General features: G+C 40.8%; 1 protein-coding gene across 4 annotated transcripts in view; it reads left to right on the top strand.

Annotated features, from left to right (window-relative positions):
- Positions 1–5,091: 5,091 nt before the first annotated feature.
- SLF2 (SMC5/6 complex localization factor 2) overlaps positions 5,092–20,509 on the top strand; it is a 31,900-nt gene continuing 16,482 nt past the window's right edge. For 3 of the 4 annotated variants that reach the window (XR_012624017.1, XR_012624018.1, XM_074831158.1), the window contains exons 1-8: positions 5,092–5,349; positions 10,963–11,006; positions 11,489–12,186; positions 13,187–13,244; positions 14,462–15,594; positions 18,420–18,502; positions 19,462–19,578; positions 19,860–20,027. Coding sequence is in view for 2 of the 4 variants with exons in the window: in XM_074831158.1 (XP_074687259.1) it covers positions 5,240–5,349; positions 10,963–11,006; positions 11,489–12,186; positions 13,187–13,244; positions 14,462–15,594; positions 18,420–18,502; positions 19,462–19,578; positions 19,860–20,027 (2,411 nt within the window). In the remaining 2 variants the exon portion in view is untranslated. Of the gene's footprint in view, positions 5,350–5,669; positions 5,797–10,962; positions 11,007–11,488; positions 12,187–13,186; positions 13,245–14,461; positions 15,595–18,419; positions 18,503–19,461; positions 19,579–19,859; positions 20,028–20,509 lie in introns of those variants that run through there. The other variant, XM_074831159.1, reaches the window with a different exon arrangement.

The following is a 20,509-nucleotide window of genomic DNA, read 5'->3' as shown; positions in this document are numbered from 1 at the left end:
ACAAGCAGGAAAAGCATCATGCAATGCATAAGAAACTATTAAGATGTCTATAAAGGAGATTGATGGATGAGAATATTTGGGTTTGGGATGCTGGAGAGTTGAGCTCCCTGCAAAGTGCATCATTATGTTGCTAACACATAATGTAGTGATTCCTGCTACTTAAATAAAGGAAATGCATGACCGCAGTGGTGGCCTGCTGAGCTTTGTGGGTTCTGGAAGATCTAGTTTTGCAGACAGATTTGGGAATCTGTGCTGCAAGTTGTGACCAGCCATGTTTGTGGTGGTTGGTGGGAGAAAGCTGCCTGCACTGTGCCTGGGAGGAAAAGCCTACAGTGTACCTAGAACACCTATGTCTCAAAACCCCCTTCTGAGTTTAAACAGACTCTAAAGGTATATCTAGATGCATATGGATGGAGAAGTAGTTATCAGAAAACAGGAAGCTGAAAAGAGGAAAAATACGTGCTGAGAGGCAGTGTGCAAAAACGTCCCGGGAATGGGTAAGCTCCAGAGCCAAGAGGTCTTGCTGAATCCACAGAAACTGATGATCCCATGACATAGACAGATGAATCTACACAAGGCCACCAGCACACACACCATCAACAATGGGTCATATAACTCTGGACACATCCAAGAAGGGGGTGGTGGCTATATGCCGACAAAGATTATAGGATTATATATGCATCTGCAGAAACTGATGGACTTTCTGAGCATTGACCCTGAAGCCACTGACACATCGGTATGAGCCTCTGTATCTGAGAAGACCTTTGTTGTCAGAGTCCCCTTCCCTACTGGGTAACAATGAGTGATTGCATATGTGTGAATCATGAAAGAATAATTTAATTTACTGTCTGGATAGTTATCTGCTATTAATAGGTCTACTATAACAGCTTAATAAAAGGTATGCTAAGAAATATTGGTTGATCTGTTTCTCTACAGACTTGATCCTGTATCAGGGAAAAGGCAATTTACAACACTTAAACTCCAACGGGAGAAGCCTTATGACAATACCCATCTTTGCCCTTACCTGTCACTCCCTGTGGTTCCTTAGAGAAATCTTCCTTTTTCAGCCTAACTGCTTGTGTTTGCTTTTGTTCTTGTACTTAATGTTCTAGGAGAGTTTCATGGTCCTCTGCCACTTCAGAAAACTATCTTCTTTGATTCTGTTGAGGTAGCACAAGGTCAATGATTTTGAATGACTTACAACTTTGCTGTGCCTTTGGTGAGGTCAGGCATATTAAAACAAGGTGGAAATGAACAGACACAGTAATGAGACAGGAGGTCCCTAGAATTTCAAAGGATGTGGTTAGGGTAAGTATTTCATACGGAGTTTTGAAACAGTCATGGTATAAAGTGGATGCAGATTCATGGCTTAAGGTGGCCATCCATGTGCCTGCATGTCGTATGCTATGTGACTTTGCAACCAGCAGCACTTGCTCCTTCATTTAGATCAGGGCTGCAAATAACCCCCTGGAAAACTGTATTCTTCTTCAAATAATTTGTGAGAAGAAGTTTGAGTTAATGGTTGGACACAGGTTACAGCCTCTTCTGACTGCTGAGGGTGGCCCTATGGCTGTGAATGTCTGATGGCCAATATACCTAAACATACTTCTCCACTAGTGCCCTGCTGGCTCTCTGTGCATCAGCCATGCGTGGCCACTCTGGTTGCTCCTTTGTAACAATGCAAAAGAGGTGGTGGTTGCAGTTGTCAGGAGAGATGGAAGCTGGAGTGTGTGTTTAAAAAGGTTTCCTCTGTCAGAGGAGCAGGTGTCTCCACAGAACCCCTTGGATGAGGGACCTATAGGGGGAAGGAACAACCTTCTTCCTCTTCTACAAATAAATCTGAGGTATTAACTCTGTGGCTTCTGAAATTGAAAGCAAACAAAAACTGTTCAGGAAACTGATGTGGTTTTTTTACAGTATGATTTCAGCTGCCATTTGAAGACTTAAGAAATACTTAGTTCCTAGTGTTAAAGTACAGTAAATCTGTGGCGATGGGTGGTTTTCTACAAGAAAGGCTGAATGTACTGATGTATTTAAATGAAAATTGGGCAATCCTGAAGTCCAGCTATGCTTTCAAAAGCCTAAAGACAATTTCTTCATAGACTAGATTTTGCCTCCTTTGTTTCTTTGACTTTTGTCAGATTCAGAGCTTTTAACTCTATTTAGAATATTTACATTAAAATATCATAATATAAAGATCACATGGTTGTGACTGATAAATTTCAGATGTTAATGGGCTGTGGTCAAATAACAGTTCTTCATCAGGATGTAGCTGTGCTGTGGGCAACCCATTTCCCTGTGGATACTGCTTAAAAACTCTGCACTCTGGGATACTTCCTGCTTTTGCTTGAAAATAAAAGCATGAGTCATTCTGCAAGGCAATTAAGGAACAGATGAATAAATAGCAATGAATGACTCTCATAATACCTCCAGTATACTTCCAGATCCACTTGTAAAACCTTACCAGGTTTCCTAGATTTGTACTTTTCCAGTTTCTGGTTATTTGTAGGTGTTCAGACTGCCTGATAGAAAGGACTAATAGAAATGAAAATTAATTAGCATGGGATAGGGCAGGAGGCAAATAGTTTTCCAACTTCTTCGAAGCAAGGCATGAGATAAGTGTCTTCTAACTTTTGCTTAATTTGGAGGAAGGGAATTGTAAGCAGTGAAGTGCTCCCAAATTGTCGGGGAAAGTAAGAGTCCCCCTTCCTTGGGAATAATTAGTATCTGCAGTGATAAGAGTTATTCTGATTAGCATAGGTTTAAAAAGTAGTTTGAGTATTATGATTACTTACTGATAGCTATACTTGTGTGCCTGATGACTGCTGTTGCCTATTTATTTGAAATTAAGGCCTGCTGTAGGGCATGTTTTAATTTAAACAGCATGTGTGTATGTACAACTCTGGGTGAAAAAACCCCAACAAACCAAGGAACAAGCTGATACTGTTATAGCTGTTGCACCTTTTTCTTACTTTCCCCCACTGTCCTCAGTACCCTGCCATAGTACCCTACCTTCTGCAGCTTCTGTATTTCAGACACTTGCCATAAGCAGGTTATTATAAGTCATGTTATTACTTAAGTCATTACTGGAGTTTTTGTGTCCTTGCTGTCTGCTCCTTATGAGAAACAGCATCACCTTGCCATCGCTGATGTCGGAATTGGACTTTTCGTGGAAGCTGCTTGGTGTCTCTGCATTTCCTGTGAACTTACCAATGCATTCTGTATCTGACTCTTCTGTTGTGTAACTATTTACATTTTCAGGTCATGTAACTGTAAGAATGCCTCTAGGTCTATTGCAATTTTGCAGGGTTAAAGTATTAAACTGAAAGGTAAATAAAATATTTATATTACTTCCATTTGCTCCTTCAGTGTGACATAAAAATATTTCTGGAATTCCTGGCTAACACTAGCCATGAAACTTTGCTTTAACACTTTGTTAGACTAATTTAAATATACACTATTGTCTTTTCAGGCAAGTCTATATGATAGCAAGCCCAGTTGTTCTTCATTTGTTGCTCCAGGAAGTTACACTAAGCATAAACATGGATTGGTTGTACTGTTGTGTATGGTGGTTCTTGGAGTGTGTTGTCAAACAATGGGATCCCCTCCTGGTAGGTTTCTTAGAAACATGTTAGTCAGAGGTGGTCCCTGGGGCAGAGAGCTTGCAGCTGAAGACAGAATACGTGTAGGATGGGCTAAAGCAAGGAAGGGGGAAGGTACATGTAATGGTAGCCAATGTTTTACTCTTTTGAGGTTGGTTTTAAGACATCATAAGTTACATAGATGAAAGCTTTTGGAAAACAGACTGAGGGATGGGGCAGGATGAAAGGGGATGGGTTGGAGTGCACAGTACATGGCAGACACAGATACTTCAGATGCTCAAAAAACAGTTTCCTATTTTGACTTGTTCTTTCGGCTTTGCACTACTGTTATTTCTGCTTTGCAGACTTTCCCTAAGCTACCTGGGAAATAGACATCAGATGGGTCACACTTTGAGTGAATTGTCTCCTGCTGTTTCTGAATCTAAGGAAAACATTAGGAGAAGAGTGGCCTTGGTCATGTCCACTCAGACAAAAGTGCTAAAATAAACAAAGCCAAAAGAGATTTTACCATTAACTGTTGTTCAGGGCACTGTTGTGATGAAGGAAGCTCTGTTCACAGTATCTATTTATGCAGACCAATGGCAGGGATCAGCTTGTACCTGTGCAGTGCCTGCTTTTAACTGTTAAAGCTACTACTGTGGAGACGTTTTGATACCGCTGATTTTTATAGACTAGTTACATAAATTTGTGCAGGACACTACAGGTGTCAGTACTAGGGGTCTCTAAGCTTGCAAATCTGGTTCTTCAGGTCGCATAGTCCAGGTTTTTGACCCTGGGCCAAAGCGTTTGTAACGTGGTAGTGCAGCACTAGGGCAACCGGACAAAAGATGCATTTTTAGCGGGGGTAGGGTTGTGTGTATAAAGTAAGGTGAAGCTTGCACAGCAGGCTGTGATTGGGAAGGCACAGGTCTGCATGCTGCTTTGGTGGCGATTTCAGAAAAAATACTCCCTTTCCAACCTTTTAGTCTCCCAACTGCTGCAACTTCGTCGAGCAGCTATGGAGATGAATGTGCAGTCTGGATTTTCTCACAGATGTAGCACAAGCCCCAGGGCCTGCAGCTCACTGGCTGCCCCGGGCCACTCTCCGCGCAGGACACTTCTGTTTGTCGAGCAATCCCCCCAGGCGTGCCCCCGGCGGAAGCCGCCGTCCCTGAGGGTAGCCCGGCCGCCGCAGGCCCCCGGCAGGGAGGAAGCGGCCGGAGCCGTCCACACGCTCCTGTGGGAAGGCGGGGTGGGGCTGCGCGGTGCCTCGCTCTAGAGCCGGGATGGGGCCCGCCCCGCCCCGCACGCACCAATCAGAGAGCGGGAGGTGGGGTGAGTGGCATGAGACCAAGGCGCCAAACGACCCCTCCTGGGAGCGGAAGGACGTTCCCACCTCCCGCTCTCTTCGCAGCCAATCGGAACCGCGGTCCGTCTCCCCGTCCCGCCCCTGGCGGCAAAGAAACAATGGGAGGCGCTACTCAGCCGTTCAGCCAATCAGCGACCGAGCCAAAATAAAGCCCCAAACTCCTCGTCGCCTCGCTCCGCGGCCCGTGGCGGTGGGGGTCGCTCCGGCCGGCGGCCTTTGCTATGGTGCCGGGAGCGCCGGGTCTCTCCGTTCCTCTCCGCTGCGCGGGGTCAGCTGGGCAACCCGCGCCATGACCCGGCCGCTCGGCGTGGGCGTGGGCGTGCCGTCGCCGGGCCCGCCCGTCACCAGGTCCCGACGCCATTTTGCGGCCGCGGCGAAAGAGACGACCCAAGACTTCAGGTACCGGCGGGGAGCGGCTGAAGGGCGGGCGGAGGCGCGGGAGGCAGCCGCCGCGGGGCACCGTGCCCGCCCAGCTAGGGGCTCCTTGCGGCTCCCGGCGTGCACCGCGCCGCCGGCAGGGGGCGCCCCTGGCGGGCGGAGGGGATGGCGCCATGTCCGCGGGCGGGGGCCGCTCTGGGGGTGGCCGGCGGCTGCGGGAGCCACACCGGGCTGCTCCCAGCTCCGACCTTTCGGTCCCGGCCGAGCTTGGCAGAGCGGGGGGTGTGAGACTGTCGGGGAGGGGCGCCCGGTGCCCTCCTTACCCGTACCCGCACCACCAGGAGTTCCGGCCCTGAGGCACTGGCCTGTGTTCTCTTGTGGTGATGGTAGTTTTTTGGCGCCAAGGTGAAAGGGGTCTGAAAGACAGGCAGCCTGACAGCCTGCAAAGAAACTGAAGAAAATGTCTGGGTAAGTCCTGACTAGCACCTTCAGCACAGCGTTCAAAATACATGACTCCTCCCACGTGTACCCATGCATCTTCTCATCTCGTGTGCCGGTGTTTGTTAGCAAGCCTACCTGTAGAGCTAGATAGGGTTCAGCAGTTCGGCTCTAAACAGAGAACTTCCGTTCTCATTGATTCAGCTTTCAGGCCTGTTCCAGCTGAGAACTGTACTAACACTGCTGGAGGGCAAGTCTCCGATGAAGGCAGTGGCTGTCAGTGACGGTTTTTAGACATGACAAACCTGTCTACCAACTAGAAATCCAAATTCTGCCAAAAACTTGATGAAGTTTTTCAGAGGCTGCTGCATTGAATTTTGTTTCTTGCAGTATGAGGCAAGTCATAAGTTTCTTATGTGATTAGCACACCTTACTTTGTTCATTTCTGCTGATCCTCTTTTTTGATAGCCTGGACATTTGAACGAAAAGGCAAAGGTAAAAGTTCAGGTTTTATTCTGTGTTGCTTCTTGCACAAGAAACTGAAAATACTCTGTGTTTTGATTTTGCTGTGGTCATCTAAAAGACCATTGTGAGGTTTTGTGTGTGACTTTCTGTTCTGGATTGTTAGGGGTTTTTTTACTTCTACTGACTTGTGGAAAACAGACTCTAGAACTCGACTAGAGTTATAAAGCAGATATGTTTACTCTGGCGCCGGGGTGCAAGGGGATTTCTCCACAAAGCTTGCACACCCACCGCACATTTTACCAAAATCTATAGAGTGTGGATATACATATTCATTGGATTACATAGCACAAACATACATATGCATGAGTAAGGCTGGGTTAGTTCGAAAGGCTGGTGTCAGCAGTTTATGTTCTCTTTGCACCTGGGCATTGCCTCCTGGTGGGTGTCTTTGGGGGTCTTTTGGAGGAAGGCTCGTAGTCTTTCTCACCTTGTACTTTTCTCCAGAGCATGCGCAGATTCTCTTGGCCAATTTCTTGAATAAGAGTGTTTTCAGCTGGTTTACTCATTCTATCTTATCTAAAAGTACCAATGGAATTTCTACCGTCCATATATGACTATCTTCATTCATTACCAAGACCCAACTAGTTAGAGCACATCTGTTTCCCAAGGACAAAAACATAATATTTTGCTGAACACTGCAGTTCTTGGTAGATTTTCACAGTAAACTGCTTTGTTTTGATGAACACAGTAGTCCTTGGTAAAGTTCCACAGAACAGTCTGGGCAAGCAGGATTATTAGCAATATTCAAAAATACTACAAGTTGCTATAAGCAAGTAAATAAGTCTCAAAACATTTCTCTGTATCACTACAGTGCTTTTCAAGAGGCTCCCTTTTGTCAAAGATGTGGTGACATTTTATATTTTATTCCTATGTTGTGTGGGTTTGCTTTCTCTGAGCTATTGCTAGTGTTTCCAGCACAGAGTTTTTTAAAGTACAGTTTTTACCCAGTTGGAGATAACTACTGATACAGCTGTAAACACTTTTAAAGAATACTCAGGGGTTTGTCTTTTTAAACAAGTGAAAGAATTTCTTTCCTCCCTCTTTCATGCAGGTTGTGCCCTGAAAGGCCTAGAAGGTCTGTTAGGTGCATTTCCTGGCTGTGTAGCTTTTTTCTTTGTCAAATGAGATCATGTATCTTATCTGGGTTTTTTAGTGGTCTCCCTGGTGTCTCAGGTAAGGTGAGATTTCACAAAAAATGGGGGAATAATTTTTAGTGGGGATAAATACGTTTTGCTCAATTTATATATTTTGATGAAAAGCATTAACCAGAACTATGTTAACGATACATTAAACAACTGTGACTTTCACATCAGGTAAAAAAAGAGTGAAAACCAGTTATTAATGTTGCTTCATCAGTTCTTTATTCTTTTAGGGCTGATTCTTTGACCCTTTATTAAAACGATAGTGGAGATTCTCCTGTGAATAGGTTCTGGACAGTTATGGTTCTGTTCACATAGATTACAGGTTCTTTTTGTATTTTCATATACATGAAAAGCAGGTTGGAAAGTCCAGTACTTTCTCCTGTTCCTCCTTGTACTGTATCACATGCTTGTTTTTTTTTTTTTCACCCTTTTGTTTGAAGTTCTAGTACACTTCCTTGTCTGAGATAGAATACAGCACTTGAGAAATTTTTGCTTGTTTTAATTGGACAGTTCCTATCCCTTGCACTTCCAAAAAGCAGAATTACATATGTAAAGTAGACAATGTCAGTGGATAAGCACTTTAAAACAAATCGTCTAAGACAAATAATTCTCTGTTCAAGTTAAACTTTTATCTGAGGGAGGGGGGAAAAAAATGCCTTTTTTCAGCAGCAGTGCCTCCGTTCTCTCAGTTATATTATACAAGGCTTTGTATAATTATGGAGCAAATGAATTTTGCTACAAAACTCTTGCATTTAGAATAAAAGACAGCAAAAAGATACAACAATGAGATAGTGGATGTGGGAGGGAGATAAGCAGTCGTGCGAAATCAGTGGCTGCGGAAAGAAGGAAGAAGATAGCAGAAGGCTTCGGTTTTGGTTTGTTTCCAAGATTCAAGTGCGAAGAAGAATCTGAGAGGTAACCGAAGATGAGATTTGGGCTGCCAGCAGTGGTTGATACTGCAGATGGGACTTTAACCTGGAAGGAAGAAGTAAAGTTGCTTATTTAGGAAAATAGAAGAGTTTTGGAAAGATACATGGTGCAGAAAGCTGTGGGCAGGGGGTGATTTTGCAGCTGAGAGCGCAGTCACAAGCAAGCATCAGGAGTGTCTTGAGGAACACAAGGTGGAGAGAGCCTCTGGTGAGCAGGTGAGGTCAGAGTGGGAGGTGGTCTAGGGCAGAAAGACAAATCAGTCAGCAACAGCAATAACAGTGAATAAACCTGAAATTTAGCCTTTTGATTCTTCTGTTGAATTGGAATTTGGGACCCTGTTGCTTCAGCATGTGGGAAGAATGGGTGTATTTTGGCCTACATCAAATTAAACTGGGACAGGCAAGTAGTCTTTGACAGGTAGGTTTTCTTCTCTCTTTGATAAGCCAAAAAGACAGTTTTATGCACTCACATATTCTGATTATAGGTAGCTTTTCATTGAGTTACAGTATTATCAAACATCACTGCTTGCCAGTAACCTGGTTAAAGAAGCATCAGTGCATTATAAACAGCTTTTTTTATTTGTGTAGGTGCTAAAAATGCAGAAGCCATGTTAGAAAATGCAAAAGTGAAAGTAACAAGATTACGTAAAGATTAAAAATTAAATTCAAGTTTAGTTTGAACAAGTGAGCAGTGGGTTCTTCTGGCCTGAACTTCAGAAATGAGTATTGAGTCTGTGAAAGCAGTCATGTATGGATGTTTGAATGTGTTAGCTTGAAATCTGGAATAAATAAGTTTTGCCTTTGTAATCACTGTTACACAGGCAGTAATGTTGTAGCTTTGTTTTGGAAGACACAGAAAGATTACAAAAGATGGAAGAAGGTCTTAAATCTGTATTATTCTGCTTTCTCACACCAATACCTTGTTGGAATTTGAAGAGGCACTTCCAAAACAGGCATAGGTATAGCCTTGAAATTGTTAGCAAACTTACTTGCTACGTGGGAAAGGGTGAAAATAGCAAGTTCATCATTCTTGATGTATTTTAATGTTCAAATTGTACGTTACTCCATCTGCCCAGTTTCAGAAGTAGCATTCTCTCACGGAGAAATGCCTTGGTGCTCTCATGCCCTGCTTATTCTTGCCAGAGAAAATACCTGTGATTTAATTATCTTGTTGTGTATGTGTAAAAATAAGATGGTTGTAGACTGCTGTTTCTATTGGAAGCCAGAAGATGCCTATAGCGTGTGCCGGGAAGGAGACCACTGAAATAAAGAAATTCACTCAACGTTCAGAATCCAATATAACTGTTAAGCAGGTATTCTTTATTAACAGCGCTGGGGCTGCCCTGGGGATTCTCCACCATAAGGGCTCCCAAGAATTAGCAAGGGACGTCAGTTTACATACACACAATCATACATATTCATTAGATTTCCTGGAAAGGGTGTCTTATGATAATGAGTTCCCGGAATTCATTTACATAGTCCGAGCATATGTAGTAAAAATAGTGAGCATCTTCGGTGGTTGAGGGAAGAAGTAGTCGTCTTCACGGTGTTTGCTAGTTGACCTTCTTTCCATAGCATGCACTGTGAGGTAAAGTCCAGGTGTCTTCTTCCTAAATCAGCAAGATCATCCTCCCTATAATAGGATCTCTGTGTCCTTTTGTTCGAGTCCCCCTTATCTTAGTTTGCCCATTCTACGAGTTGCCCAAGTGTCCATTGAAGGCTTTGAGTCTGCTATCAGTGATTTACATAGGGAGATCTAAACAAACAAAGAGGTCTAGGGAAACAGTTAAGGAGTCCTTGGGAAACAAATGAAGCAAAACACAGGCAAAGCTTTCATGCATCACAGTTTAGTCTTAATCAATGATTGTCAGAAATTCATTTGTTTGAGCCCTTTCACCACTGATACACATTTTGTTAAGGAGCAGTGCCTGATACAAGTTCCTGCTGGGAAGTCTGGTCATACTGCAGACAAGAATTTGCATCCGAGCCTGGCACCAGATGTGTGAAAAAAGCAACAAACAGTGGTGCACAAAGGGTTTTGGACAGCCAGAAGAAAGTTACAGGATTAGTTGAACTTCACAACTTGCAGAGAGAACTTTGTGGTTAGACTTGATTGCAACTAGTAATGCTTTGAAGGGGGTTTGATCACTGACGGTATTGATAAGGCCAGCTGCTTACCACTATAACACCTAAAAAAAAAAAAAATTACAGTAGGAGTTACCAGCTCAAGGTGTTGACAGTGGAGATGGGGAAGTTGTTAACACTATCACATAAGGTACTGGGGAGGTCTCATCTAGAATTCTGTATACAGGTGAGGTCAGTCCCGTTTAAGAAAGCTTAGTTTAAGCTGGAAGGGTGGCTAAGTCTTACTTAGAGTGATAAATGAAATGGTTTGATCAAGGAAACTGGCAGGTTGCCTTCATTAGCCAGGCAGAGTGAAGGCTAACTCTGATCTATCAGAAAGAGCTATCAGAAATAAGAGCTGCTGGCATTATAAAAAATCTGTAGAAATTAACAGCATTTTAATTTTATCAATATTCACTGTATGGGCATTCAGGTATTGTTCTTTTTAAAGAGATAAAGTTATGTTTTCTTTTCAGAAACCAGACCATTACAGATTTCTTCAGAACAGTTTCAAACCAAGGTAAATAAGTCTTTTTTTTTAAATGGAAGATATTTATATTAGTTTTAATTGTATAAGTGTGCAGAAGTATAGTCCAATCTCATTCCAGATTGGAGCAGCAAGATAATGAGTATAGCTTACCAAATATGCCAAAATGCACACATTTAAATTTTTTCTAATAATGTAACTGAGAATGTTAATTTCCTATTAAAATTAATTTCTTTAAATAGTGATGTAATTATTATTTCAAGTTATTGTCTCATGCTTAAGCTAGATTGTTTGTAACAACTGAAGCTGTGATGACATAGATCATGCAATTCTTTGAGATGAAAGAAATTGCATGGCACTACCAAAACTAAATGATTAAGTAAATTCATTTTGGATTGCATGTGAGAGAGAGATAAAATATTAAGTAATACAGTCCAATAAAACTTTTTTTGCCCCAGTATTGTGATTGTGAATAATTTGTCTTGTCTTTTCTCTCTTAAACCATGGCTATAAAGATAGGACTGTGTTGTGCTCACCAGACAGAGGAAACATAAAAGATGCAGGAATTGGACTGTCAGTTTTATGTGCTGAATGTTTTGAAAGGAAAATACCTTCTGCAGAGAAGGTCAGAAGAAAAAAGATGCCAGACCGAACACCCAGCACAAGTCTTCTGGTAGATGCCTTTCGGAGAAGAATTAAGGAGAAAAAGGACAGTGTAAACACTTTGGAGAATGGCAGACCATGCAAGGCACTGGGTTCACTATACCCAAAAGTTGTGATTGAAAAACTCTTTATTAGTGCAGGGTCTCACAGCAGTTTCTTGACCAAGAAGGATAAAACTGGCAAGTCAGAACAGGGAAGAAATGAGAAGTGTCTGGGTGTAACAAGAGCACCATTGTCTTGTGGAAATAGTTGGGAACAGAAAACTGACTGTATGGATCTAGAAGACACTAGTTTAGACTCTGACAAATGGGTTTCATTATCGGAAGCTGATACTCGCAAAGCCTGCGCTAGAAATAATGGCACTGCGAACAACACATCTCTGTGCCAAAACCCAGGTCTTCCCATGAAATTGTCCTGTACTTCAGCTGAGTCTAAATGTAGGTTGTCACTGGAAGCTCTCCGCAGAGAAAGGAGACGGAAGAAACATAAAATGAAACAATCCCAGACACATCCTGCAAAACCATTCTCAGGAACAAGTGTATCACATCAGGTGTGTTCAGAAGGGTTGTTAAAGGTGGAAATCAGTGACTCATTGTGCATGTGATTTTTATTTATTTATTTATTTTATTTTTCAATGTAGGATGAGATTCTTGGAGCTGCCTTTTTCAGATGTAACGAGTTTATGCTCTTTTGCTATTCCTCTGTAAATTTTAGGTCATGCTTGGCTAAGCCAGTTCTTAACTATGTTACTATAAATGAGAAATCCTGGTTTAAAAGCAGAGGAGATAGTCTCTGAGGGTTAGATGCAAGCATGGAAATGCAATGGAAATTGTAACTTTAAATTGTATTTTGTAGAAAAAAAAGTCTTTATCTTAAATATCTTATAACCTTGTGTTTTCTTACAGTGTAGTGTAGGGAACAGCCTGGTGAATTTCTGCTAGTTAGAAGTTGCTGGTAATAGCAGCTCAGATTTATGTACTTAAGCCACAGTATTTAGATAGAGGTGGGAGGGGTCCTATTAACTATGTAGTATTTCGTTACAGGTTGAATTATGTTCAGTTTTTTACCAACTAAAAAAAACCCGTTAAAAGGTTGCTGGTTACTTGCAAGGAAGATCATTATTTGTGCTTCCATAATGTGCTGTGAATGACACAAAAAAGACTGTTTAGCTTGTGTTTCCTTTTCTCCTTAGCGCACCTCCGTATTTGCATGCCTGTGCTTTCTGTCATTGTGTTACTGAAGTTCCTAATGACTTGTTTGAGGAAAGCTATGTAGCCCAGGGAAGCAAGTGCTAATGGCTCTAAAAGTGGAGAGATTTAGAACAGGAGACCAATCTGAAAAAAAGATAAAATTCAGATTGTGGAGAGTCCTTTTGTTGAGATCTTTGCAGCTGTGTTTTAAGTTTGTCTTGAAATTAAGTATATTACCATATTTTTGGGGTTGTGTGGAATTAAGTCTGTGCTGGATTCAGCATTTGGCTCAAGACATCAACATCCTGGTTTTAAAAAGTATACAATTAACTCTTTTATTTTCTCCCTCTTTATTTTTAGGGAAATGGATGTTCTTTAAGAAAAATACCACATTCTGGTTCAAGGGAGACTGCCTCAGGTAGAATCAGTGCTGATAATATGGAATTAATTGAACAATCAGGTTCATCACTTAGTGTCTTTTTTTAATGGCTTTTTTCCCTTGAAGTTATATTTTTCTGTTTTCTCTCAAAAAAATACTGCTGCATAGTCAAGATTATTTCTAAGATATGGCAAGCTTGAAGAGGTTTACAAGTTACTTGGGATTTTAGTGATAAACAGATTGTTTGTAACTTAATTTGAAGTCATGATGTTTCTTTGTTTTAAGCCCTTAATCACTGATTATTTTTAGTGTTTCTCTTGCATTTTACACTGAAGCTTAGCTGGTATTCTTGTTGCTTTTTCTCCCTTTTAACCACATAATTTTGTTCTACAGTAGGTAGAACTGAATATAAAAAGCTCACGTGAATAGAGGCTTGAGCCAGGTCAGTAGGATGATTTAAAAAAAAAAAAAAAAAAAAGGAGGGAAGGAACCCAAAACAAGGAGAGTATTCCCATGTTGTGGATCCATGGCTGTGTAAACCTATCAGACTCTGCTGCTATGCTTCACTTTCCACCTGTGCTAGCACTGGGGCTTGACCAGTGGTGCAAGGAGCTGATCTGGCTGAAATTGAGTTGGGAAGTTCTCAGCCACATCAGCTCCATGAAGTAGCTTGCCATGAAGTGTCCGTGTGCTGGTGCCAGCTTAAGGCAGGAAGCAGAAAAGCATAATGAGGAAGGTGGGCTCTGGTGCCAAGGAACTGTAGCCTGAAAACAGATTTCTTCATACTCTGAATGCTTTTTTATGATCACTGTTAAAATTACTGCAGTATTTCCAAAATACTTTTTATACTGTTCATTATTTATAACCATAATATGTAATGACAGAAACTCTTTTCCAGTCCCATACCTCAACTGGGCTATTGTGTGTTTCCAAAGACTGATTGATTCTAGTGTAGAGGAGAAGTGTTCTATGGTGGCTACTGAGCTGCTTTAAAATAAAAGGATTTAATTTAATTTCCAAGTTAGTTACAATAATAACAGTACAGTATCAGCTAAATCTTAATTGTGGTCCACTGTGTTCAAATAGAATGGAAATATTGTAGTTTCTGATAAAAATTTCAGTCATAGTTGACTTAAAAACAGAAGTTAGGTTTTTTTAAGGGTAAGCTGTTACGGTTTTGATTATTTCTTTTTTAAATCTACTTTATTTTTTAAACATGACAACAGTGGTTTACTTTTTTCTTAAACACTTCATAGATGACCCATCTCAACCAAAGCAGGTTTCAAAACATGGGGCGTCTTCTCCAAATGCACTGAGAATGTCATCTGAGATGACTGCTGGTATGTGGAAGAGCCAGTCTGTTCCTTCGCACTGCCTTATATCTAAGATGTCTTCTGGGCGATCCAAACAAATAAACTTTCCTGGGAAGAGAAAACGCACTGCCATGAGTGTGGATGCAGACAGTTCAGAACAGTCTGAAGTATCAAATTTGAATGACTCTGCTTTTAGTAGATCATCGGCAAAATGCAAAAATAGGAGGTCTGATTTTGTCAAAAATACCCTTTTAAAGTCTGCTTCTGGTGATGTGCTGCAACTGAGGGAGACTGCTGCTCTACCTAGACATGATTCTGCTCTTTCAGAGGAATACCTCAACTCAAGCAATGAAAATGAGAAAAATAATTGGTCCTCTGTAGGTCCTGGTAAAAATAACCACATTTCTGTTGTGGATACCAAAGAGAATCAATTGCAGGTGGCTAATTCACGCTTTTTCTTGGAAAAGTCCCTTCCTTTTTCTCAGGAAAAAAGTACTGTGTTGCCTTCTTTCTACCACTTACCACAAACGAAAAGTGTGAAATCTAATCTCCAGAATGCTGGCTTGTCTCAGGTATTGGATGCGAAGAAAGAGCAAGGCGGGAAAAGACTAGAAAGATGTGCACACTATAAAGCTTACAGTATTCAATGCAGTAACAGTTTTTCAAAAACAAAAGACAAAACTTTGGAAAATGCTTCTGATTCTTGTTCAGTGGAAGGTTCTGGGAAACTTGCACTCTCAGAAGAGCCAGGTAAAAGCGTTTCCTGTTCATCGTCTTTTAAAGAAGTGTGCATAAACAGAGGCCATATTTCTTCACAACTGTCAGGAGAGTTAGAAGCTGAAAGCACCTGTACAGACAAGTCCAAGCTGAATGGAAAATCAAAAAGCAGCTTTGATGGTGAAGATGAGAGTTTGAAACGCAGTCTAGATGATGATGATGATGAAGAAGAAGAAGTAGTATTCATGCCACTGCAAGAAATTCTCTCTTCAGGTCCCAAGCCACAGACAGGAACCCTGGAAGAATGCTGTCTTGACAGTTTTTCTCAGGACACTGCGACTCCATTACTGAAGCTTCATGTAAGTGGCTAAAACCCAAAAATGTTGCATCAGCTTTGTTATGTTGTATTTTTTTATTTGATTTTTTCCTTTATTCATAATGCATGAAAACTCAAAGAGTTACTTGTCTGCAAAACTAGTTACTCAGCTTAAGGGTCCTATGCTGTACAGTGCGATGTAGGCAGAGAAAGAGTGTGCTTTGTGCAGAGAGAGGTGCTTTGTGCAGACAGATTGCATTAGCTTTTGCCTTTCGGTGGTTTTTAGGAGTTCTGATTTTGCTTTTTCACTCTAAAGAAAAAGGCAGGAGGTTACATTTAGAAGATATGTGGGGGTCTAATGTTTTCATTTTCCTGATGAGATAATACTTTTATGAGTTGAAGTTAACTAGAGGAAATTGATCTAGATGTTGAGAGATGTGTGCTAGACTCCAGTCATTCATCCTTGTCAGTCTGTGATTGTTAGAAGTCTGTGTACGAGTTCCTGATCTGTAAGTGTGATGTTTTCTTTGAAGTTGAATTTCATGAAAATTTTAAGTATTTTAGAAAGTATTTCAAAAAGCTGAATGACTACTTCTGCTCACAAGGGATAGATGAAGTGTTTGAATCCCAGTTTACAGGATATTACGGTGATAAAAATTGGTCTGTGTTTTTAAAAGTTAGCCTATTTGTTCAAGAACAGCTTGTCAAATAAGTAGTGATTTTGAAGTTTTATTGTAAAATAATGTTTTAATTAGGAAGGTCCTGCAGTAGGACTTAGTGTGGCATTCCTGATGAAATTGGTACAAGCTGGAGATGGCTGCATTTAAATAAAAATATTTTTGTATTGAGTCTGGCTAGGTTGGAGTTAATTTTCTTCATAACAGCTGTGTGGTGCTGTGTGTTTTGGACAAAAACAGCCTTAAGAGACCAGTCTTCTGCCTGTTGCAGAGCAGTACTTAGCAGAGCATCAAGGCTTTCTCTGCTTCCCACTCTGCCCCCACAGTGAGTAGGCCAGAGTGGAGGGGGGGGACGACACAGTTTGGGAGGGGACAGAGCCTGGACAACTGACCCCAGATGACCAAAGGGATATATTCCATGCCACTTAGTGTCATGCTCAGCAGTCAAAACCAAGCAGGGGGAGTTGGTCTGGAATGTAGCCATTACTCAGAGTCTAGCTGGGCATCCTTCTGCTTGTGGGTGGTGCTGAGTGATTGCCCTTGCATCACTTTTTCTTTTCCCCCTTATCCCCTCTTCCTTATTAAACTGTCTTTATCTCCATCAAAACTTGCTTTTGCTCTTCTTATTCACTCCCTTGCACCACTGGGCAGGGAACTGAACAAGCTGTGTGGTGCTTAGCTGCTGGCTGGGGTCAGCCTATCGCTATTTTCTACAGTAGAAAACAAAACAGCAGAATACCTGTATAAATACTCTTGTCCTCTTCTCCTCCTGTTTTTAAATCTGTGGAACAGTTTATTTGTTGACTGAGTTACTACCTCCGTATGCAGATACTGAACAGCCATAATTACTTTATCTGTCCTTATGATTCATTATGCAAGCATGTTATAGATCAGACTTCTGTGGTTACGTTACATAAGTATTCCACAATCTTAACCAACATGTTTAGGTATTTAACGGTTAAGGCTGATAAACAGATGCAGCCTAGATCAAATGTATGTGGAACATGTATGTGACCACAACATTTGGCTTATACTGTTTCTGCATAATTAATGGCTAAGTAAGACAAAATAGTTAAGAACTGTCCCAAAATTTCCATGACCATGTTTTTTGCATATACTATCATTCTTCCCCTGTCTTGTAAGAAGGGACATACAGGCACATTGGAATAAACTCATTTTAGGCATAATAACCAGATATAAAATAAGGTGAGAGGTCTTCAGCTTTTCCACAAGATTTCCCCACACAAAGACATGCTGCATGTTACATTTGAAAGATAACTCTGAATACCAAAAATTAATGCTGTATTAACTGGCTTTTTTTGTTAGCAGGCGGACACTAATGTCTTAGACTAACTTCTGTTACCTTTGGGTTTACTTGGGTAATAGAAAATCCCCAATGTGTGCTCTGAATTGTGTTCTTCTAAAATGAAGGAGCTCATTGGAAGAAGCTTTGTCACTAGTAAGAGGCTTGCAGTTTAAGAAAGTGGTGTCAGAAGGGCACTGCTTGTCCAAAGAACTGAATCATGGTCATAAATAAAATTTCAAATCTGTGTTGTCTGCTACTACCTGAATAAAACACTGGCTACTGAAAAGCAAACTAATTTTGCTAGTGGTTAAGACCTTCTCTGTGGGTTTTGGTTTTTAACTATTAGCTGCTTACGTTTGTGTTAGGGTTTTGGTTGGAAGCTTTGTTTTGTCTGATGATTTTGGAGGTGATTTAGCAAACACTGGTGCTTTGCCTCTAGGTACTCCTGAAACTAACAGAGGTACTGAATCATGTTTGGAGTCTTCTTGTCTCATGCACAAGAATGGGGATTCCCAGGGTCTCAGTGGATGATAATAAAAGTTGTGAGGTAAAAGGCTTCTGATGCAAGCACTCTTTATGAAGGTTAGCTGGAGGTCAGCCCCAGGGAGAGAAGCGGAGACTTGCTTTGCAGTTCAGATCCATTGTAAAGCATAGTTATTTCTAAATTAATCACTGAGAGAGATTTGACCATTATATAAAGTTGTCAGGGGACTGAGAAACCTAAACTGTTAATAGTCCTGTTTTTTGGGGTCTCCTTTGAGTTTTTATCTTCAGGTAAAATATTAAAATTGGAAGAGTTTTCTAGTTTGATTATGTTTATTGTCCAATACTAAATGAATTGATAGCTTGTGGTATTTTTTTAATTTGTTACTGTTTCATTTACAGCTTTCTAAGACTCCTGTTGTTAGCCAGGTGTCATATGTGAACAGCTTAGAACATCTCTTGAAGGAGAAAGAAGAATCTAAAAGGTTTGTTTCTTAAAGCTGCTTTGAAAAATTTGGGATGGGGTTGTAGAAGCTTAGATGTACCTCATCTCACCGAAACTGATGGAGTTTGGGTAGCAGCAAGCTAAGCTTTGCCTGCTGATGCCACCAACGTACATCTGAGAGGAGCCACGAGTGTGGCTTAACTGTAAAAGCTAAATGACAGGCTCCTTCCAAGCGATGATGAGTGACTTGTGATACATCTGTCTACCCTTCAAGAGCCAGACTAAATTTACTGGTGCCTTCGTTATAGGTGACTGAGCCAACTAGCAGCTGCTGGTCAGGCATGATATAGAAGTATTTATGTCGACTTGCCTGTATTAATTTCTTCAAAGGCATTTGTAGCTCAGTGTTGGTTTCCAAAGCTGTGTAGACTATTGGTATCTGATTAGTTACACAGTTGAGTGAACAGAACTAATGAGTGTTCTTGCAAGAGACCTTTTGGGTAGCAAGGGTAATGGGGTATATGTACTAATGGCAAGTGGTGGGGATGGGTATATATGTGTGATTTAACTTTTTTGATTTGGGCTGACTATGTAGTAGTGAATACTCCTATAACTAATACTATTTAACACACAGTATTAATACCAGTATGATTTTTAAAAAAACAAACAAAAAAAACCCCAAAAAAACAACCAGAAGATTGAAAGTTTTGTGCAATTACAAAAAATTTTATCCCAAGTTGGTTGTGTGTATTTATCTCTGACAAACTAGTGATTGATTGTGAATGTTGGAAATTCATTAGGTTTTGGGAAACATCCACTTTGTATCTTGGAATAGCAAGATGCTTTTTTTTTTTTTAACACAGATGCAATGTCTTGTAAGCTTTTGTCATGTGTAATTGGCTACTGACTCCTGGGTTCACATTCAGAGCTTAAATTTTGTTGTCTTCTGTTGTAAATACTAAACAGTGATGATACATTCTGCTGCTGCTGTTATTTCAGGGTAGATGAACTAGAAAAGTGGTTACAGGAAGACATACAAGGAGGAAAAACTAATTCTACAGATGGAGATGATGATGAGAATGCCAGTGGAGATGAAGATCTCTCAGAAGAACACAGGTCCTTCCAACTTCAAAACCAATTAAATTTAGTTCTTTACTTTCCTAGCCTTTTTTTCTCATCTCTCTCTCTCTCTCTCTTTCCATCAGTTGTTGTTAATATGTTTAATGTGAACCATTTTTATTGTCTTTTAGGGCTGGGTGGATTTTCTTGAACATTACCGTATTTTAACAATTCAGCTTTCATATAAGGCTGTTGTGTTTATCATCTGAAAATAAGTCTCAACCAGCAAATAGCCTGTCAGTGTTTAAATTCATAAAAGTGATTTTGAATTTTTACAGGGAGTTTATAAAGAGATTTTCAGTAGTAGCTCATGCCATACCTGACTACCATCCTGGAGAAGATATATTTGATTTATCAACCTCTGGGAAAATCTTCAATCAACATAACCTTGACTTGAGGAATTTTCACTTCATCCCTCAAAATCGTACAGAAAAGCTCCTTCTTAGGTAATAACATCTTCTTCACTGTGTCGTGTTTAGTTGTATGATTTTCTTCAGTGTTAGCAGTTTTTAAGACAAAATAGTATCTTTGCATGCAAATGAGCTCTGCCTTACTAAGTAGGCAAGACTGACTCCCTTTCCCTGGAATTCTCCTTTCCAGGTTAGCTTTACAGAACAGTGAATTGTTGCTTGAAGCTTCCTTCTTTCCTCCTCTGGAATTCATGAAAAACATCTTAAATGAGACATAAGGAAAAAAAATAGGTGTTCTGGCCTCTTCCATGTTTCTACTGTGTTGGGCTATCATTGATAATCTGACCAGTTTGTGGAAGATAAATGCAGAAATGAATTGTTTTAAAGAACAAACGTTTAACTGTACCAAGACAGAAAGAGGACCTTTGTGGTGAACTGATTTGTGACCTACTAATGTTGCTTAATGTCTGCTGAAAGAGTTTGACATGTTTTCATCCTGAATGGACCTGGGACTTAGG

The sequence above is a fragment of the Strix aluco genome, chromosome 7, assembly GCF_031877795.1.
Source record: "Strix aluco isolate bStrAlu1 chromosome 7, bStrAlu1.hap1, whole genome shotgun sequence".
NCBI lineage: Eukaryota > Metazoa > Chordata > Aves > Strigiformes > Strigidae > Strix > Strix aluco.
The sequence above is the reverse complement of the archived record's forward strand: the minus strand, read 5'-3'. Positions and strand labels throughout refer to the sequence as shown.